Here is a 22880-nt window from a genome sequence, read left to right as displayed (position 1 = left end):
AATTTTGAGTTGTTACCAAAACAGGAGTTGAAGGGCATCTTCAACCAAGGACACTTGTTTCAGTGAAACCTGTCTGAAGAGATTTCCCATCAATTTGGAGAGGTCTTCTCTTACTACCTGTTGAATCTATAGGACAGAAAGTAAGGGGAACCCTTGCTCGGTGGGTGTACCTACAGTCTCTCTCTGGGGTATTCTGTGTGGCTAATGTCACCAATCCAGGGTCAAACTGCATCTGCCAAATAGACGAGGCATCCGTTAGGAACATGAACGTTTTAATGGTGACCATGAGATCAGCAGGATCGATTTCACAGCTTCCTGGCCAGTGGTGACTATGGGCTGCTTCAACCAATAAGACTGAATATTTAGAAGTTCATGTCACCCTTCATACAATATATATTTGTCTTTAGGTTAAAGACTTTCTTTATCGTACATCACGGGACACAGAGCAGCATAGCCATTACATATGGGTTATATAGTGCACCTTCAGGTGATGGACACTGGCACTCTCCGACAGGAAGTTCCCTCCCTATATAACCCCCACCCATAGTGGGAGTACCTCAGTTTTTTCGCCAGTGTCTTAGGTGTTGGTGCACATTGAAGAGCTCTGCCTATAGTTGTCCTCTGGACCAGGGCAAGCCGACCGGATCCGTCCAAGGTGCTTCATAGCCAAAGTGGACGGTACCCGGGCCCCCAGGTCCTGGAGGGGGTTTTGCCTATAACGCTTCTCCTTTGTGAGAGCTGGACTCTGGGTTCCAGGACTGGTTTCCTGCAACCAAGTAATTCCTGTTGCCAGCAGTGCTATATAGGTCCAGGAGTGTGGTGTTCCTAATCTGGACCCCGGTACCTGAAGGTCTATGACGATACCCACGTTTTAGGGGGAAGATTGGGCCTCTTGCATGGCAATACCCTGCGGCGTGGAGAAGGTAAGAGGGGGCCTGCGGAACTTGGTTTGTCAGCAGGCCCCCACAGGGGACTCTGGGTTTAGCCCTCTTTATGCCTCTGTGCATGGGCGCCTCATTCCACAAAGTCTGATTGACAGGATGGTTCTATGTACCCATTAATTGTTCCCCTGGCTGGTTCTGGTAGACGGCTGCATGACCATAAGGTTTAAAGAAATAGCTGCTATTGCGCTAGGGGGGGTCACCTTTGTAGTATGGAGGTCTTACCATCCGCGCAGCTACATGTGTTCCCCGGTAAACCTGTTCGGGTGTCTCTCCCCTGCAGCTCCACGTGTGTCCCTGCTTCCTCCAGCAGCGTCCGGTGTAAATAGACGCGGCGACGCTGCATGGGGGAGGCGGAGTTTCGGGGCAGTCCCGCTTCCTGCTCTGAGAGCCTATATTAGGCTGGCAGTCGATCTGGGTCGCCGTGGGACACGGAGCAGCGGCGCTGTTAGCTGCTCGAGAGCAGTAGTTTTCGAAGGGAGAGTGACACCCGGTGGTGATTTTGGTGAAGTACACTTTTCTATAGAGCCTGCGGCTCGATTCTTTATTAAAGGCCGGTGTACTTGCAGCAGTCTGAGCCTTGCTACCCACGGCTCTATCCCAGATCAGCATAAAAGGTGGCTTTACTTAGCTCATTTAGTGTGAGTTACAAGCCCTTGGGGCATTGTATTGTCCATCTTCATTAGGTTATGGGAAGTTTAATTATTTAACAGCACCCTAACCTATTAATTTTTTGACACTTTTTCAAGGGGTGTTTTTTTCTCTGCTGATTAAGACAGTCAGTTGTGTTTAGCGGAGTACCTTGGGTTTGTATAGATGGCTCCTAAGGGCGCGGGAAGCACCAAAAATGCTAAAGCTACAAAAAAGCAGAAGGGTTCCCCATCGGGTTCGGAGGATCTTGGCCAGGCCTCTGCAGTGCCTTCCTCCCCGGACAGACCAGAGGTCGTTAACCCAGTTGAGCCATTGGGGTTGCTAGGTGCTACGGCTGGCCCTACCCAACCAACTCCCTCCTTTGTTACGGAGGAGATCTTAGCCGCCACCTTGGGTGGATTTGAGCAGAGGATGACTGCTTTATTAGCCGCCTCATTACCCGGGAAGAAACGGACTAGGTCCCCTTCCCCTAGGGTTGACTCTCCAGATGAGGAGGTCCTTTCCCAAGAAGAAATAGATTTCTTGGCGGAGCAGGGGGATGACCCCCTGGAACAGGGTTCGGAGGAATCCACAATAGAGGAACCGTTCTCAGCCTCTCAGGCAGAGAGACTATGGATCCAGTCCCTAGCAGACATGGTACGGACGGCATTTAAATTACCCCTGCCTGAACCTCAGGCTACCGTATCCTCCCTTGGTTCCTTAAAAGCTCCTCAATCCAATGCGGTTTTTCCGGTCCATCCCTTACTGAGGGATCTAATCTTTCAGGATTGGGCCAAACCAGATAGGATTTTTCTTCCTCCTAAGAGGTTTTCAGTTTTATATCCTTTAGAAGAAGGTTTTTCTAAAAAATGGACTGTCCCTACTGTGGACGCAGCCATTTCATGTGTCAACAAGTCCTTGACGTGTCCAGTAGACAACATTCACATGTTCAAGGATCCTGTCGATAAAAGGCTTGAAACTCTGCTAAAATCTTCCTTTGCCACCGCAGGTGCTGTAGTACAACCAGCGGTAGCTGCCATTGGAGTATGCCAGGCATTGAAGGACCAGGCCAAACAGGTTCTAAGAGACCTTCCGGCACAACAGGCACAGGACTTGGCTGATCTGCCTAGGGCGTTATGCTTTGCCGTAGATGCCATTAAGGACTCCATCCAGCAAGCTTCTCGGTTATCCTTATTTCTGGTTCACATGAGAAGGCTTTTATGGCTAAAAAATTGGTCGGCAGAGACTCCCTGTAAGAAACTCTTAACTGGGTTTTCGTTCCAGGGGGAAAGGTTATTTGGAGACGATCTGGATAAGTATATTCAGAAGATTTCCAGTGGCAAGAGTACTCTCTTGCCTGTTAAAAAGCGGTTTCGAGGGCCAACCTTTAAGCGCCCAAACTCTCCAGGTCCAGGTCCCTCACCCTCCAGGCAGTATCGACGGCCTGCTGGCCGTTCACCCGCAAACAGATCGCAAGGGCAAACTTCAGGTAACAAGAAGCCATGGTTTCGCAAACCAGTTAAGGCTGCCCCTAAAGCGAATCTGTGAAGGGACGCCCCCACTCTCTCGGGTGGGGGGAAGACTCCGCTTTTTCTCGGAGCTTTGGGAGGCCAGAATCTCAGACGAATGGGTTCTGTCCTCAGTAGCTCAGGGGTACAAGCTGGAGTTTTTGGGGTTTCCCCCTCCTCACTTCCAGGAGTCCAGGCTCCCAAGCGATCCAAAGAAAGGGGTCTCGCTTCTAGCAGCCCTAGATCGCCTCTTAAATCAACGAGTGATTATGGAAGTACCATCTCAGGAGCGCGGACAAGGATTTTATTCAAATCTATTTATAGTCCCAAAGCCCAACGGCGATGTAAGACCAATATTGGATCTAAAAACCCTGAACCGTTATTTAAGGGTTCGCTCCTTCCGTATGGAGTCCATTCGCTCAGTGATGGCCGCCCTACAGGGGAAAGAATTTCTCGTATCCATCGACATCAAGGATGCATACCTGCACGTTCCAATCTACCCCGGCCATTTCAAGTACCTCCGGTTTGCCCTAGGCCATCGGCATTTTCAATTCATGGCCTTGCCCTTCGGGCTAGCCACGGCTCCCCCCGGGTCTTCACCAAAATTTTGGCCCCGGTGTTGGCCAACCTAAGATCCCAGGGGATCCTGGTTATGGCTTATCTAGACGATCTACTAGTCGTCGATCTTTCAGCAGCCAGCCTAAATCAGGCAGTTTGCTTAGTGGTAAATTTATCTAGAATCCCTTGGTTGGGTTCTAAATCAGGACAAGTCGGCCTTGCAGCCCACAAGAAGGTTGGAGTATCTTGGGTTAATTCTAGATACTATGCAGCAGAAGGTCTTTCTTCCCCAGTCCAAGGTGGAGTCTATAAAGGAATTGGTCCAGGTGGTTCTAAGCAGCGCAAGGCCAACCGTTCGCCTGTGTATGCGCCTCTTGGGCAAGCTAGTGGCCACCTTCGAGGCGGTGCCCTACGCCCAAATCCACTCTCGAAAATTGCAAAGAGCAATTCTCGCAGCCTGGGACAAGAGAATCCAGGCCCTGGATCTTCCCATATCCCTGTCACAGGCAGCTCGTCAGAGTCTGTGCTGGTGGCTGGTCCCACAAAACCTTTTGAAGGGAAGGTCGTTCAGTCCAGTTTCATGGAGGATTGTGACTACAGACGCGAGTCTTTTGGGGTGGGGCGCAGTTCTGGAAGGATTGACCCAGCAAGGGAAGTGGTCGAGAGCAGAATCGGTTCTATCGATAAATGTTCTGGAAATACGAGCAATCCGGTTGGCTCTAGTTGCATGGACAGATGTATTACAGGACTCCCCTGTGAGGATACAGTCCGACAACGCCACGGCTGTGGCCTACATAAACCACCAGGGCGGCACCAGGAGTCAAGCAGCCCAGAAGGAGGTGGACCGGATCTTTGCTTGGGCAGAGACCCATGTTCCCTGCATCTCAGCAGTGTTTATCCCCGGGGTGGACAATTGGCAGGCGGATTTCCTCAGCCGCCATCAGATGTCTCCGGGAGAATGGTCCCTCCATCCCGAAGTATTTCAGGCCATCTGCCAAAGATGGGGAGTCCCGGAGGTGGACATAATGGCCTCCAGATTCAATACGAAATTGACCAGGTTCGTGTCACGGACAAGGGATCCATTGGCCTACGGGACGGACGCCCTGGTATGTCCTTGGCATCAGTTTGCACTGATCTACGCCTTCCCTCCGTTACGGATGCTGCCCCGTCTTCTTCTCAGAATTCAGGTGGAGCACAAGCCAACGATTCTAGTAGCCCCCGCGTGGCCCCGGAGGCCTTGGTACTCCTTAATAATAAGGATGGCAGTAGAAGAACCTTGGGTCCTCCCGTTAAGGCCGGACCTCCTCTCACAAGGACCGTTCTTCCATCCTGCCTTACAGGCCCTAAATTTGACGGCCTGGCGGCTGAATCCCTAATTCTTAGGAACAGGGGCCTCTCTGGCCGGGTCATTCCCACCCTGATTAATGCAAGAAAGCCAGTCTCTAGGCTTATATACTATAGGGTGTGGAAGGCTTACATTACATGGTGCGAGGCTAAGAAATGGCATCCCTGCAAGTATGTCATTGGGAGAATCTTGGAATTCCTACAATTAGGAGTAGAAAAGGGTCTGGCTGTTAGCACAGTCAAGGGACAGGTCTCGGCCCTATCGATTTTCTTTCAGAGACCTCTGGCCTCTCACTCCTTAATGAAATCTTTTTTGCAAGGGGTTATTCGGATTAACCCTCCGATTAAAGCTCCCCTGTATCCTTGGGATCTAAACTTGGTTCTGTCGGCTTTGCAAAGTCAGCCCTTTGAACCACTGTCTGAAATCCCGCTGGTCTTGTTGACTAGGAAACTAGTTTTTCTGGTCGCTATGGCTTCCGCCAGAAGGGTATCAGAACTGGCAGCCTTGTCATGCAAGACACCTTATTTGATTGTACATAAGGACAGGGTCGTTCTTCAGCCACATCCGTCCTTCCTACCGAAGGTGGTATCTAGCTTTCATTTGAATCAGGACTTGATTCTTCCGTCTTTTTTTCCTAAACCTTCCTCTAAGAAGGAGAGACTCCTGCATTCCTTAGATGTGGTTAGGGCCGTTAAGATTTATCTAAAGGCCACAGCCCAGATTCGCAAGACTGAAGTCTTATTTATTCTGCCGGAAGGACCTAAAAAAGGTCAGGCAGCGTCTAAAGCCACCATTTCCAAGTGGATTAGACAAGTGATTGTACAGGCCTACGGCCTGAAGGGGAAGAGCCCGCCTTTGTCGATCAAGGCTCATTCCACAAGAGCTGTGAGCGCCTCTTGGGCAGCGTATCGCCAGGTCTCCATGGCCCAAGTCTGCAGGGCAGCGACCTGGTCGTCGGTTCATACGTTTGCTAAATTTTATCAAATGGACGTTAGGAGGAACGCTGATTCAGCCTTCGGGCAGGCGGTTCTGCAGGCCGCAGTATAGGATCCTCTTGTCCTATGGCACCCGCTGTTTTTTTCTTTGCCTGGTTGCTTTCCCTCCCCTCATTTGCATTGCTTGGGGACATCCCATATGTAATGGCTATGCTGCTCTGTGTCCCGTGATGTACGATAAAGAAAAAGGGATTTTTAATAACAGCTTACCTGTAAAATCCTTTTCTTGTAGTACATCACGGGACACAGAGCTCCCACCCCTCTTATGGGGAATTTTGGGATGCATATTGCTTGCTACAAAACTGAGGTACTCCCACTATGGGTGGGGGTTATATAGGGAGGGAACTTCCTGTCGGAGAGTGCCAGTGTCCATCACCTGAAGGTGCACTATATAACCCATATGTAATGGCTATGCTGCTCTGTGTCCCGTGATGTACTACAAGAAAAGGATTTTACAGGTAAGCTGTTATTAAAAATCCCTTTTTTCTAGTAGAGCAATATTTGTATTTAATTTCCTTATTTGTTTTTTTAGATAAGAAATGTGCGAATGCTTAAAGATATGAAAAGAAAAAATGCAAAGGTATGTTTTTGTTTTTTTGAGACTATATTAAAATTTTGAAGAGGTGGGCATGCCCTGTCTTCCCACACGGCTATTTCTGACTTGAATTGTCTGATTTACGGAGGGGGTGATTAGAAGGAGCCCTGTCAAATGCAAGCTGGCAAGGCTCCAGGCCTGGATGGTTATACTTTTCTGCACCACAAAATGTTTGCTCCTTTTTTACCCCCAAAAAAATGCTCAGGGCAAATATCAGGGCACGGTTATTGCTAAGGATAGAAAAGACCCCTATTATGTCAGAATTCTTGACACAACCTCACTTCTGAACATAGATTTTGCAGTGATATTAAACAGAAGTGTTAATTGCCATACATAAATTACATAAGTGATATACAGTGGGGGAAATAATTATTTGATTCCGTGCAGATTTTGTAAGTTTGCCCACTTATAAAAAAGGGTTTATTTATATATATTTTTTTTTTTTTTTTAATCATGGGTATATTTTAAATGATAGAGACAGAATATCAACTAAAAATCCAGAAAAAACACATGATACAAATTTATATAAATTGAGTTGCAGTTCAGTGAATAAAATAAGTATTTGATCCCCATACCAACCAACAATTATTATGGCTCCCACAGACTGGCTACAGTATGTGCCCATGTGGTACATAGATTAGTTCGGTCAGTTTAAGAAGGTGGTCCTAACTATAACTTGTTATGTAGATAAGACGCCTGTTCACAGAAGCTCTTTCTTCCATTCAAACCTCACGATCATGGGCTAGACCAAAGAGCTATCAAAGGACATCAGGGACAATATTTTAGACCTGCACAAGGCTGGAATGGGATACAAGACCATCAACAAGAAGCTTGGTGAGGACCCAACTGTTGGAGCGATTTTTCGCATATGGAAGAAATACAAAATAACCATTAATCGCCCTTGGTCTGGAGCTCCATGCAAGATTTTGCCTCATGGGCTAAGGATGATCATGAGAAAAGTGAGGGATCAGCCCAGAACTACATAAGAGGAGCTTGTGAATGATCTCAAGGCAGTAGGGACCACTGTCACCAAACAAACCATTGGTAACACAACACTACCATGGATTAAAATCTTGAAGCACCCGCAAGGTCCCCTTCCTCAAGAAGGCACATGTCTGAAGTTTGCAGATGAACATCTAAATGATTCAGAGAAAGATTGGGAGAAAGTGCTGTGGTCAGATGAGACCAAAATGTAGCTCTTTGTCATGAATTCAACTCGCCGTGTTTGGCGGAAGAAAAATGCTGATTATGACCCTAAGAACACTATCCCTACAGTCAAGCTCAGAGGTGGAAACCTTATGCTTTGAGGCAGGGTTTGACAAATTTGCTTGGAATCTAGGAGCCAGCTAAAAAAGTTAGGAGCCCGAAAAAGCGCCCCGTCCCGACGAGCTTGCGCGCAGAAGCGAACACATACGTGAGCAGCGCCCGCATATGTAAACGGTGTTCAAACCACACATGTGAGGTATCACCGCGATTGGTAGAGTGAGAGCAACAATTCTAGCCATAGACCTCCTCTGTAACTCAAAACATGCAACCTGTAGATTTTTTTAAACGTCGCCTATGAAGATTTTAAAGGGCAAAAGTTTGTCGGCATTCCACGAGCGGACGGAATTTTGAAGCGTGACCTGTTGGGTATGAATTTACTCGGCACAACTCGGGGATAACTTTACTGCTTGTAAGACCGCTGCGCAAATACGGCATGACAGAAAGTATTGCAACAATCGCCATTTTATTCTCTAGGGTGTTAGTAAAAAATATATATATAATGTTTGGGGGTTCTAATTAGAGGGAAGAAGATGGCAGTGAAAATAGTGAAAAATTACATTAGAATTGCTGTTTAACTTGTAATGCTTAACTTGTAATAACAACGGCCACCACCAGATGGCGCCAGCTTACACATCTGTTTTTTTTTTTTTTGCCCCCCTTCCAATCCAAGTCGCCAGGACCCTATTTCTAGTCGCCATGGCGACCTGGCACCCGGGATTTGTCGAGCCCTGCTTTGAGGGTTGTTTCTCTGCTAAAGGTACAAGCTGACTTTGTCGCATTGAGGGGCCAATGGACAGGGCCATGTATTGAAAAATCTTTGAGTACCTTCTTCCCTCTGCCAAAACACTGAAGATGGGTCGTGGATGGGTCTTCCAGCATGACAATGGCCCAAAACATATCGCCAAGGCAACAAAGGAGTGGCTCAAGAAGAAGCACATTAAGGTAATGGAGTGGCCTAGCCAGTCTCCAGACCTTGATCCTATAGAACATTTATGGAGAAAGCTGAAACTTTGAGTTGCCAGGCAACAGCCAAGAGACTATAAGGATTTAGAGAAGATCTATAAAGAATGGACCAAAATCCCTCCTGAGATGTGTGCAAACCTGGTCACCAATTTCAAGAAACGTCTTTCCTCCGTTGCGGACGTTCCTTCAGAGCGCATGCGCCAATGACATCAGCTCAGTATACAGTAAATATCTCCTAAATGGCGCAAGTTTAGGAGATTTTTACAGTGCCTATAGGCAAGCCTTATTCTAGGCTTACCTATAGGTACAATGGAAGGTTTACAACCTCTTTAAGGGTGTAATATTATAAGTGAATATTGTGCCTCGTATACTATATATCTTGCATTCAATTGAACAGACAGCCTTGACTATTCAGTTATCAACCCTCCCATGATGGTCATTTGGGATTCCTCAATGCCATTGATCACATCCCACTATTGGAGAGACTTGGTGTATATTTTTCCAAGGTTTTTCATGATAAACTGATCTTTCCCAGTTCCTCTCTGTTCTTTCCTATTTTAGGTAACCCTTCCTTTCGCCTGTGTCTGTCTGATCCACGCTTTAAAGACCTTTTACTACAAATCCTATTCCAAGCTAGCTACTTTATGGTATCCAGTCATTTACAAAACAGCTAGCCTTGCATCCTATTTTGTCCACCTTGATTTTTTTGAGCAAAATACAATTATTGCATTTTTTTGCTTCCCTTCCTTCTGCATTTTATTTTTAGCGTAAGTTTACACAATTTGAAAAGGTTTGATTTCAGGACCCCCTGCACATATGCTATCTCCTCGACCTATCGTTTACTTATTAAAAACAGAGTGCACACAAAAACTGCCCAAAGGGAACCTACGCAGTGCACTTCCCGGCGCCAAGAACAAGCTATAAACTCAAATGTACAGGATATGGATTAAGTAAAAAATTATTATATATATATAAAAATTCAACAGAAATAAAATCTCTGTTAAAAAACCGGAGGTAATATATATTGCAGCAGCTATTTAAAATAGATAAAACATCTATAAATATAAACAAAGTATCAATCAAATAAAACCAGTGTATATAGGTTCAAAAATGATAAAACAGCGCTATGCATATTCAAGGTGCTAATGGAAATGTTTTTTCAAGGAATGGTAGTAAACCCTCCACCGATTTCCAATCTTCACCAAACGTGAGACACACTTCCCCTCTGGGGTTTAAACTCACCAGAAGATCAATATAAAATAGCCTTGACATAAATCATCATGATCGGACCTCCAACCTCATTCCAGAAGCAGCAAAGGATTTTTAAACAACTCCAAGCAGGGGTTCATAGAAGAAAACAAATGGCACCAAAATAGTGTAATATCGCTTTAATAAAGTAAAATCCCGTATGATATCACACCCCGCTTCCTATCTACGTACAATATATCTACTTGTAAATGAGCATAAGAATAAAGAGTCAACTTCACCGCTCTCCTCCACACACAGGGGGTCGCGCTTGTGCTGGATGCACGCTGCTGAGAACGCCTGGTCTGATAGGGAAGGTACAGCGGTGGAACGCACTCTTCACAACTTCCTGGATACGCCGTCGTAGCCACGCCCTGACGCGTTTCGTCACATCCGAACTTCAACAGATGGCGTGGCTCCTCGGCGTACATTGCGTGTCTATGTAGTTCCCGGTCGACGGCTATTGGGTATGGCGCGCACACACCTCCGTTCCCATTGGTGTATCAAGGGACGGAAGGTGGAGCAGACGTCAGCCGAGGACAGATCATGGGGAAAACAGTCAGACACGCAACAATTAATATAGGACCCTGCACGTATGATCGCAACAATGATGTAACGCGATCGAAAGTATATGATTTTACACCACCAAATCTGCAATTACGCAAACTAGCAGGCATTCATAAACAGGAGGTCATAATAAATATTATACATCTTAGAATTAAAAATAGTCCACATATGCTTATAGTCCATGAGTGATAAGGAGATGATTAATCAAAGTGACAGAAGGTCAATGAAAGAATCAGAAACATAATATCGATTCCATTAACCCTTCAAACAGCCATCAACTATTGAATATGATCTCTAAGTGCACATTCACTCTTGCAAGGCATGGTACTAGCATATATGGCTGTGCATTACAATACGGCAAAGCAAAAATGCACAAACCAAAATGTATATATGAAATTTATGCAATATGGAATTGATATATAAATATCAAAGATAAAAATAATAGAAATTTACTTTTAAAAAATTAATTTCAAAGCTAATAATAATAAAGGTTGGAGAAATCACTTTACAGTGAGATAAGATTAAAAATAGCACAACATAGAGATAAAATCGAAATTAAAATCTCAGAGAAAATATATAAAAATATATAAACAATAATATATGAATATTTGTGTATAGTCTTCCAAAAGGCAATAGGGACCAATTTTGGGGATAATACTAAGCACATATATATATATCTAGGGAACAATACTGAGGTCAATAGTCGCTAATAAAACAATTGATGTCTAGCTCGACATTTAACCCTTTCGGCACCAATGTATCAACAGAAAAGATCCACTCAGTTTCGAGTTTTGACAGCTCCCTTACACGATTCGAACCCCTCCAAGAAGGTTTTAGGTGACGAACTCCCCAAAATTTCAAACCTGCTGGGTTCTTGTCATGGAAAATTTTAAAATGTAAGGAAACATTATGGTCTTTATAACCCGATTTAATATTAGCTATATGTTCCCCAATCCTGACTTTCAATTCTCTTTGTACGGCCTACATACATCAGCTTGCATGGGCATTCTAAGACATACACTACATATGAAGTGTTGCATGTAATGAATTCCTTAATTGGGAATGTCATATTGTTAGATGTGGAAGTGATGTTTTCAATAGCTCTCATCGGTCTATCAACTTCCCTGCAAGGTAGACATTTTCGACATGCAAAAAAAACATCTTTGTCCCAAAAAGTAGGAGGTTTTTTGGGGGGGTCTATTACCTTCTTTACGACCCTGTCTCCAAAGCATTGTGCTTTTTTTGTAGATGAAATTTGGTTTAATGGGGATGACTGTTCTCAAAATCTTGTCCAGAAAAAGCACATGCCAATGTGATGAAAAGATTGTTTCCACTTCTTTGTACTGGGAGTGGTAGCCCGATACAAAGCTCCACTCATGAGTGTTCACCTTAGTAGTGGGTGGTTTTATTCGAAGGCACTCAATTCTAGGTATCAAGGCCAGATCTTCAATGGTTTTAGACAATTGATTTTCGTGATATCCCTTTTCTAAAAATTTCTCTTTTAATATACTGGTTTGAGCAAGGAAATCTTCATCGTTGGTGCAATTGCGCCGTACTCTGGTGAATTGTCCTTTTGGGATATTCCGTAGCCAACTTGGGTGGTGCCCACTGAGAGTGGGTAAATAACTGTTTGAATCCGTGGGTTTGAAGTATACCCTAGTGCCCAGTTTGCCACCACTACGATAAATATTTACATCTAGAAAATGGATACTATCCTGATTGTACTCGCTTGTTAGATTAATATTGCACTTATTGTCATTGAGTTCCTTTAAAAAAGCCTCCAGTGATAAAATGGGTCCAGCCCAGATAAAAAATAAGTCGTCGATATATCTTCGGTATAAAATCAGATGGTCACGTTTAGTCTTAAAAATCGTTTTATCTTCCCATTCTGACATGAATAAGTTCGCTACACTGGGCGCGAACTTAGCCCCCATAGCAACACCTGTTTTTTGTAAATAAAAATGTCCATCGTACCAAAAATAATTGTGGCCAAGGCAAAAATCTAAAGAATCGCGTAGAAAAACTTTCAAGGTATGAGATAAGTCATCTCTCTGTGAGAGTGCCCAATAAGGGCCAAAAGGGCATCGTCATGCTGAATCACAGTGTAAAGTGAAGATACGTCAGCGGTTACAAGAAAAACTTCATCTTTACCTGATAGATCTATATCTTGTAAGAGTATAAGGAGATCTTTTGTGTCTTTTAAGTAGGCCTTAGTTCGGACCACACTTTTCTGTAAAAAGACATCTAGGAATTGGCCCAAACGTGATGAGAGAGATCCAATCCCATTGACTATGGGTCTGCCAGGAGGGAATTAAAGGTCCTTATGAATCTTTGGTAAAGTATATATCGTAGGGATCCTACTACTACTAGGTACCAAAAATCTCCGTTCCTTGGCTGAAATGGCCAATTTTCGATAGCCCATTTCTACCAAGGATTTCAATTGTTCTTCATACTGTGCAGTTGGATCTCTGCTTAATCTACTGTAAGTGGCTTCATTTGTCAGCATTTCCATCATCTGAGTGTGGTAAAAATCTTTTGACAAGATGACAACTCCTCCGCCCTTGTCTGCTGGCCTAATGATGATATCTTTCCTTTCTTCTAGTGATTTTATTCCTTCCTTAATATGCCTTGGATTTACACTTATTTTAAATAGCTGCTGCAATATATATTACCTCCGGTTTTTTAACAGAGATTTTATTTCTGTTGAATTTTTATATATATAATAATTTTTTACTTAATCCATATCCTGTACATTTGAGTTTATAGCTTGTTCTTGGCGCCGGGAAGTGCACTGCGTAGGTTCCCTTTGGGCAGTTTCTTTGTGTGCACTCTGTTTTTAATATTCTGTTTTTTCTTCCCTGGCTGCCATGGATGCTTTACTCTTTTTGACTAACAGGAATTTGGATATAAGCACCATTTTTACTGTAAATGAACATACCACTGCACAGGTCAATTATAACTCCACTATGACCGCTCTGGGGAACTGCTTAGAAAAACAAGTCAGAACTTGGTGGGACATATGTACCCTTGAGCAGTACCAGAAAGAGCGGATCCTCATTAGGAGTTTAAGATGGGATGTAGTTCCCCAGGACGGTCTAGATGATCCCGACTCCATGGGGGAATGGCTCGAGTTCTTCAATGGGGTCGGTTTCAAATTACAGGACTTAGTCCTTAAAAGGAAGAGGAAAAAGATGCTTCTTTTAGAAACAAAAATTAAAGAATTGCAAGTAATGCTGGACCCTATTAAGGATAGCCAGCAGTTGGTTGATTTTAATATACGTATTAAGAAAAGGTTGGAGAAAATTGACAAAGAAACTCAAAAAAAGAAAATTAAAAAATTCCATCGAGATGTAGGTGATTTTAGAACAAATTGCATATATCTATGGCAACAGACCAATGTGATTACCATAAGAGATAATGATGCTAATAATATGGACACCCATCAAGTAGCCACTGATGGTGGAACCCAATCAGACACTATCCCTGTACCACTCCAGGGTGATAGAGAGTCGGGTCAACAACAGGCACCAACAAATTATCCAACACCTTTAAGGCATGAAACAAATCACACAAGGGGACGACCAAGAAATGGAGGATCGACGAACTCTTCCGCCTATTATCGTCCACCACCACCTGAAGGTTATTACAATGTACCTGTACACAATAGTTATGAACCGCTTCGGGAAATGAATAACGCTCCCGGATACCAGTCACCCCGTCCTTTTTTAGGGAGAGGCAGGGGTTGGCAAAAGAGGGGCAGAGGGGCTTCCACCCAAAGGGGGAGACCGCCTGCATATCCACAGCAGACACCATATTACAGAGACACCCAAGCGGAGCCAGGACACAGGGAACCTCAATGGAAGGACCAGACCAATTGGGACCGAGAGAGACCTCCCCAAGCTGTCCCATGGAGAGAAGAAAGAGGGGATGCAGGGCCGGGAGAAGGACCCAACAACAGAAAAAGAAGAAAGAGAGAACACGAGTAGGTGGAATTTTCAATCTGACACGATCCTGACAACTAAGGAAAACAATATTCTTAATTTGGGCCTGAAATGTGGCCTCCACCGTCCAATAAATAAGTTTGACGTATTCATTGACGTACACAAGTACGTAAGAAAGCTAAATATTAAAAAATATTTTTTGAATAAAAATTCGAATCCATCAGTGGGAGTGTCTTCAGTGCCCACAGACAGTGGACTTAGAAATAAATCTTTATTCAACCCCTTAATGGGCAGCAATCAACCATTGGAGGTGTTCAAAGGGTTAGTACTGCGTGACCTTGAACATATAAAACCCAAAAGAAGTGTAAATCCATGGCATATTAAGGAAGGAATAAAATCACTAGAAGAAAGGAAAGATATCATCATTAGGCCAGCAGACAAGGGCGGAGGAGTTGTCATCTTGTCAAAAGATTTTTACCACACTCAGATGATGGAAATGCTGACAAATGAAGCCACTTACAGTAGATTAAGCAGAGATCCAACTGCACAGTATGAAGAACAATTGAAATCCTTGGTAGAAATGGGCTATCGAAAATTGGCCATTTCAGCCAAGGAACGGAGATTTTTGGTACCTAGTAGTAGTAGTAGTAGGATCCCTACGATATATACTTTACCAAAGATTCATAAGGACCTTCAATTCCCTCCTGGCAGACCCATAGTCAATGGGATTGGATCTCTCTCATCACGTTTGGGCCAATTCCTAGATGTCTTTTTACAGAAAAGTGTGGTCCGAACTAAGGCCTACTTAAAAGACACAAAAGATCTCCTTATACTCTTACAAGATATAGATCTATCAGGTAAAGATGAAGTTTTTCTTGTAACCGCTGACGTATCTTCACTTTACACTGTGATTCAGCATGACGATGCCCTTTTGGCCCTTAATTGGGCACTCTCACAGAGAGATGACTTATCTCATACCTTGAAAGTTTTTCTACTTGATTCTTTAGATTTTTGCCTTGGCCACAATTATTTTTGGTACGATGGACATTTTTATTTACAAAAAACAGGTGTTGCTATGGGGGCTAAGTTCGCGCCCAGTGTAGCGAACTTATTCATGTCAGAATGGGAAGATAAAACGATTTTTAAGACTAAACGTGACCATCTGATTTTATACTGAAGATCTATCGACGACTTATTTTTTATCTGGGCTGGACCCATTTTATCACTGGAGGCTTTTTTAAAGGAACTCAATGACAATAAGTGCAATATTAATCTAACAAGCGAGTACAATCAGGATAGTATCCATTTTCTAGATGTAAATATTTATCGTAGTGGTGACAAACTGGGCACTAGGGTATACTTCAAACCCACGGATTCAAACAGTTATTTACCCACTCTCAGTGGGCACCACCCAAGTTGGCTACGGAATATCCCAAAAGGACAATTCACCAGAGTACGGCGCAATTGCACCAACGATGAAGATTTCCTTGCTCAAACCAGTATATTAAAAGAGAATTTTTTAGAAAAGGGATATCACGAAAATCAATTGTCTAAAACCATTGAAGATCTGGCCTTGATACCTAGAATTGAGTGCCTTCGAATAAAACACCCACTACTAAGGTGAACACTCATGAGTGGAGCTTTGTATCGGGCTACCACTCCCAGTACAAAGAAGTGGAAACAATCTTTTCATCACATTGGCATGTGCTTTTTCTGGACAAGATTTTGAGAACAGTCATCCCCATTAAACCGAATTTCATCTACAAAAAAGCACAATGCTTTGGAGACAGGGTCGTAAAGAAGGTAATAGACCCCCCCAAAAAACCTCCTACTTTTTGGGACAAAGATGGTTTTTTTGCATGTCGAAAATGTCTACCTTGCAGGGAAGTTGATAGACCGATGAGAGCTATTGAAAACATCACTTCCACATCTAACAATATGACATTCCCCATTAAGGAATTCATTACATGCAACACTTCATATGTAGTGTATGTCTTAGAATGCCCATGCAAGCTGATGTATGTAGGCCGTACAAAGAGAGAATTGAAAGTCAGGATTGGGGAACATATAGCTAATATTAAATCGGGTTATAAAGACCATAATGTTTCCTTACATTTTAAAATTTTCCATGACAAGAACCCAGCAGGTTTGAAATTTTGGGGAGTTCGTCACCTAAAACCTTCTTGGAGGGGTTCGAATCGTGTAAGGGAGCTGTCAAAACTCGAAACTGAGTGGATCTTTTCTGTTGATACATTGGTGCCGAAAGGGTTAAATGTCGAGCTAGACATCAATTGTTTTATTAGCGACTATTGACCTCAGTATTGTTCCCTAGATATATATATATATGTGCTTAGTATTATCCCCAAAATTGGTCCCTATTGCCTTTTGGAAGACTATACACAAATATTCATATATTATGTTTATATATTTTTATATATTTTCTCTGAGATTTTAATTTCGATTTTATCTCTATGTTGTGCTATTTTTAATCTTATCTCACTGTAAAGTGATTTCTCCAACCTTTATTATTATTATTAGCTTTGAAATAAATTTTTTAAAAGTAAATTTCTATTATTTTTATCTTTGATATTTATATATCAATTCCATATTGCATAAATTTCGATTGCAATTTTAAGATGTTTTGAGGTTTATCCTCTTTATATATATTGACATATTATTCCATTTTTCCTCTTCCTTTATATATTGAATTATGTATCAATGTGTTGTATATACATTTTGGTTTGTGCATTTTTGCTTTGCCGTATTGTAATGCACAGCCATATATGCTAGTACCATGCCTTGCCTTGTAAGAGTGAATGTGCACTTGGAGATCATATTCAATAGTTGATGGCTGTTTGAAGGGTTAATGGAATCGATATTATGTTTCTGATTCTTTCATTGACCTTCTGTCACTTTGATTAATCATCTCCTTATCACTCATGGACTATAAGCATATGTGGACTATTTTTAATTCTAAGATGTATAATATTTATTATGACCTCCTGTTTATGAATGCCTGCTAGTTTGCGTAATTGCAGATTTGGTGGTGTAAAATCATATACTTTCGATCGCGTTACATCATTGTTGCGATCATACGTGCAGGGTCCTATATTAATTGTTGCGTGTCTGTGACTGTTTTCCCCATGATCTGTCCTCGGCTGACGTCTGCTCCACCTTCCGTCCCTTGATACACCAATGGGAACGGAGGTGTGTGCGCGCCATACCCAATAGCCGTCGACCGGGAACTACATAGACACGCAATGTACGCCGAGTAGCCACGCCCTCTGTTGAAGTTCGGATGTGACGAAGCGCGTCAGGGCGTGGCTACGACGGCGTATCCAGGAAGTTGTGAAGAGTGCGTTCCACCGCTGTACCTTCCCTATCAGACCAGGCGTTCTCAGCAGCGTGCATCCAGCACAAGCGCGACCCCCTGTGTGTGGAGGAGAGCGGTGAAGTTGACTCTTTATTCTTATGCTCATTTACAAGTAGATATATTGTACGTAGATAGGAAGCGGGGTGTGATATCATACGGGATTTTACTTTATTAAAGCGATATTACACTATTTTGGTGCCATTTGTTTTCTTCTATGAACCCCTGCTTGGAGTTGTTTAAAAATCCTTTGCTGCTTCTGGAATGAGGTTGGAGGTCCGATCATGATGATTTATGTCAAGGCTATTTTATATTGATCTTCTGGTGAGTTTAAACCCCAGAGGGGAAGTGTGTCTCACGTTTGGTGAAGATTGGAAATCGGTGGAGGGTTTACTACCATTCCTTGAAAAAACATTTCCATTAGCACCTTGAACTTTACCTGACTCACTGATCTATGGACTTTTTTTCCAACATCTTTTATCTACATGTTTATGCATAGCGCTGTTTTATCATTTTTGAACCTATATACACTGGTTTTATTTGATTGATACTTTGTTTATATCGTTTACTTATATCTCCCCTTAGCTAAATTCAAACTGCCATATATCTCTAGATGGTAATGGGATCATCAAATCAGTCTCTCGTTGAACAGATGGATGAGATTTTTTTTTTTTTTTTTCACATACAAAATTTCTCTCTGTTTTTAAGTACCAGAAATCTGGGTTCAAAATCCTGACTAGATTACATAAAATGTTCCCGCTAAGCAGGGAACTTGGCTGGAGGTGTGGCGAAGCAGTGGGGACCTACCACTTATTATTCTGGTCATGTACCAAGCTTTGAACCCTTTGGTTGGAGGTGTGGCACGTTACTCAAACATTTACAGGCCGGGAGATTCCACTGGACCATGCTTCTTCTCTCTTATTATTTTATTTATTTTTTGCACCTCCTCAATTTGCCTAGCTCTACCTACATACTTTAAATTGTGTTTATTTTTATTCGTGCAGCGAGAAGCTGTATTCTGGATTTCTGGAAACAGGGACAGGCACCCTTGATCTTTGCCTGACTGACTAGAATAAAGGAAATCAATGAAATTAAGGACCTAATTGCAAAAAAGGATACTCATGAAAAATCCTTAAAAAAATAGGATTCTTCTACACTTCTGCATATGAAACCTTGCTGCAAGAGCCCTAACTCCAGGCGTGCGAGCTGTGGCATGGAATTATTTCCAAGGCCTGGCAGTGGGAGAAATTTTAACTTTCCCCTACCCTCGTTTTTGCTCCAGTCTATCCACTGCATATCCCTCCTGGGTTTGCCCCACTCCGCCACCTTTTTCATATTTTCCCTTTTTTCATCCAATCCCCAAAATGTAATTTTATTAAGGGTAATACATGTTGAGTTGCATATTGCTTTCCTTCCAAGACCACATTGCTTCGGCAGGTTACAGTGCCGGATACACGCCTAATTGACCTTTTCTGTCAGAATCTGCCTGTTCTTATGCTGACCATTGTATTATGCTGTTCAGGCCAAGATGCTACTATATTTGTCTGAGTTGTTTTTACCATGCCCTTTGTAATTTTGGTATATTACTAAATAAAGAATTGAAAAAAATGCTACATTTGCATTGTGCCACAGCTCACCACACCTCCTGGCTGTGTTGCAGTGTGAGTAAGGCACAAAAAACAATTGTTTTCTACGGTCGTGTACTGATGGTGACTGGTGTTTATCGAATGCAGAATCTGCCAGTCACTGCACTGTGAACAAACCCTATCGTATAACTTATAGTATAGTTTTCATTTAAATCCATTTAGAAAGGCAGTTTAGTAGAGGTGATAATACTGGCTCAGCTTGTTTTGTAATGCCATTTTGTATTGTTTTGCTGTTACAACCAAGTTGATGGAGTGTGTCTTTGATATGTCCCACAGGCGCGACTAGAAATTGGAAGAAAACAAAAACGCTTGATTGTAGTGAAAGATGAGATTATTAAGTAAGTTTTTTTTTTTTTTTTTTTGTTTTTTTGTTTTTTTGTTTTTTTACTAAAACTTTTACTTCACTGATAGATTTGCATTATAACCTGAAAATTAATGATGAGAAAATTGGCCCAAATCCATAACTGACACAAATCAAGTCCATCTGTAGCAATTATTCCTATTTGTATCTCTGAAAATATTAGGTGATGGGCTTTGTGATTGACTCACTGTTTTTTGATTCTCGCCTAGGGAATAAACTATTCAGTTTTGTGTACCATTTTTGGTGCAAATGTGATGCAATTTCAACCATACTGTTTGTGCTAATCACATGCGATGTCTGTCATTGCACTAGTGTGAACCTGCACCGTCCAGAAATGAAATTGGAGGATACGCGGTTTAGCCTTAAACTGTGTAGGGGTTTTTCGCTGTTGTGGCAGTAAGGATGTGAAACTCGCTTCCAAAATTGGTGGTGTCAAAAAAACCTGTAGATGGCCATTTTAGCGAGCACAACATACAGGGATATGGGATATTTTTTTTTTGTCGGGAACACATACACACACGTTGAACTGGATGGGCTGGTTTCTAAATTCAACTTTACCAACTATGAGTGACTGACTTGTTACAAGACAGCTGAATGGGTGCCAAAATGTGTGTAACATGTAATTCTTTATTTTGATATACAAAAAGGAACTAGATATTTGGAATACAAGCCAATAGAGTAAAAAAATAGTTTTTTTACTGATCCGACATGAGATGCATTGTTGCCTATGGGATATTACACATAGCTGAGTAAAGATAAGTAATATAGCGATGAGTACAGAGCAGTAAAACAAAAATAGAACATTTTCAATTGGAGTGCAGTAATTTACTCGCTCCGCTTGCACACGGGCATCATAAGCATAAATGAGAATATTACAGTACTGGCAATGAAGACGAATTTTACTCGTCTTTACGCTCACACACCTTTGTCTACACTTAACAATGTTCAGGTCTTTACACACAGGCTTTGGCCTCTTGCACACAGACTTCACAAGTTCTTGAGTAAACATCAGTAAATAATGACGCCCATGTGCAAGGGACCTTAAGAAATCAAATGGATGGACAGCTCATGATATTTTCTATTTGTAGGAAACAACCAAGACTTAACCAGCTACAGAGGGAATGTTCAGAACTAGAGGAAAGACAGAAATCCATCGTGAATGCCAAAACCTTCCTAGACAACCTTGGGCAGCTACAGGAGGATTACAGGAAGTGCAGGGATAAAAAACCCAGTGCCAAGGAAACTGTAAGTGGTTAATCTGCCAGCATCTCTGCTTAGGAAAATTTGTATAGATTTGGAAAGATTAAAAGGGTGCCATATTAATGATCATTTATGTAATGGATTATACCCCACGAGTATTGCCACAAAAAAGATTTAGAACTAGGGCTATACCATATATGGAATATTGCCGTAAACATTACAATGGCAAGTCCCTGATTTACTGCATTGCAAGCTTAGCTGAGGCATCCTGGCTTTCAAAACCTATATTTCACAGGTGGCATGTTGGCTTTTCAAGTATGTGGATAGTGTTTTTTGCTGTTTAGATTTGCTTTTAAAGTGGTTAAATGCTAAATGATGATGTGATAAAGGGCGCTCCCAATACAATCACTGAAAGTGCAAAGAGTGATCTATGCAAATAATATGTATACGTTTTTATATGTGTGTAGCACTACCCCCGAAGGAGCTGGTGGTTTGTGTTGGGTATCTGTACTCTGGCCATCAACCCCTCAAACTGGCTCGAACCCTCCGTTGGCACAACTGGTATCAGTGGGAATTGTGAACCCCAATAGATGTTGGAGGGCACAATGTCCTGTCACACCACAGTAAATTGTGTAAACAAATGGTTACCTTGAGTTGTATTGATCCCGCAGGATGACAGATGGACCGCACACAAATTCAGCTTAACCAATGTAACTCTTTACTTGTCCAAATAAAAGCAAAGAAACAAAGGTAAAACAGTGGACTTCTTGCAGGGCCCTACAAGAGTCAGAATTAGTGGTAACGGATAAATACAAAATCAATTATAATAGCTATGCGGACCTGGGTAAGCACACAGCAAATGGGGCCCTTCAGAATGACATCCACACTGAAGCACCTCCTTGCCAAGCCTCACCCAGCTCTTTTTAATAACAGTGATGTACAGTAAACCAATTACCTAACTAAAGAGTATGTGAATAGATATCAACAGTACGCCATATTTAATAGGCAGTCTCTAGATAGTATATTTCACTAACTTGGTTTAGTGGGCCAGACCAAACCTCAATACAAACTCAGCAGTCCGTGCAATCCCGCGTAGGCATGCGTTGCAGGGGAGAGGAGGGAGCACCAACAACAGATGGGACACAGGAATCTATATTTGATGTCGCCACTCCAGGCTTTACTTTTCAAACTAGTCGCTCAGACTAGACACAAGAATTCTGTAATGAACTATCTGACTTTTTTATTGACAAAATCGGAAAGATTCAGGCAACAATTCATCAAAAAATAAAAAACACAATCCCCATTCAGATAAAGCAAGAAGAAGCAAGCAACACAAATAGTCCACATCTCCTAATGACATCATTCCTACAAAACTCTTGAAAGAATGCACCGACATCTTTGGCACCCACCATAACGCACATCATAAACCAATCGTTCAGGGAAGGGATGGTTCCGATCACCCTCAAGCAAGGCATAATTAAACCCCTCCTTAAAGAAACCCAACCTCGACCCCAAAGACCCTAACCATCGCAGACCGGTAACAAGCCTGAACACCATCTCCAAGATCATGGAGAAAGCAGTAGTACAACAGCTTCAGCCCCATCTGGACGACCACAAACTCCTAGATCCACTACAATCAGGTTTTCGCCCAGGCCACGGGACAAAAACTGCTCTTCTCAAGATATGGGATGATACCTTCAAAGCAGCAGATGACAGAGAATCCCTTCTCCTGGTGCTGCTGGACCTCAG

General features: G+C 42.6%; 1 protein-coding gene across 6 annotated transcripts in view; it reads left to right on the top strand.

Annotated features, from left to right (window-relative positions):
• CENPU (centromere protein U) overlaps positions 1-22880 on the top strand; it is an 89348-nt gene that overhangs the window by 49884 nt on the left and 16584 nt on the right. For all 6 annotated transcript variants that reach the window (XM_040334056.1, XM_040334043.1, XM_040334037.1 and 3 more), the window contains 3 exons: positions 6510-6557; positions 19847-19908; positions 21020-21176. In XM_040334056.1, the coding sequence (XP_040189990.1) occupies positions 6510-6557; positions 19847-19908; positions 21020-21176 (267 nt within the window). The remainder of the gene's footprint in view (positions 1-6509; positions 6558-19846; positions 19909-21019; positions 21177-22880) is intronic.

This window comes from Rana temporaria, chromosome 1, assembly GCF_905171775.1.
Source record: "Rana temporaria chromosome 1, aRanTem1.1, whole genome shotgun sequence".
NCBI classification, from domain to species: Eukaryota; Metazoa; Chordata; class Amphibia; order Anura; family Ranidae; genus Rana; species Rana temporaria.
The sequence above is the reverse complement of the archived record's forward strand: the minus strand, read 5'-3'. Positions and strand labels throughout refer to the sequence as shown.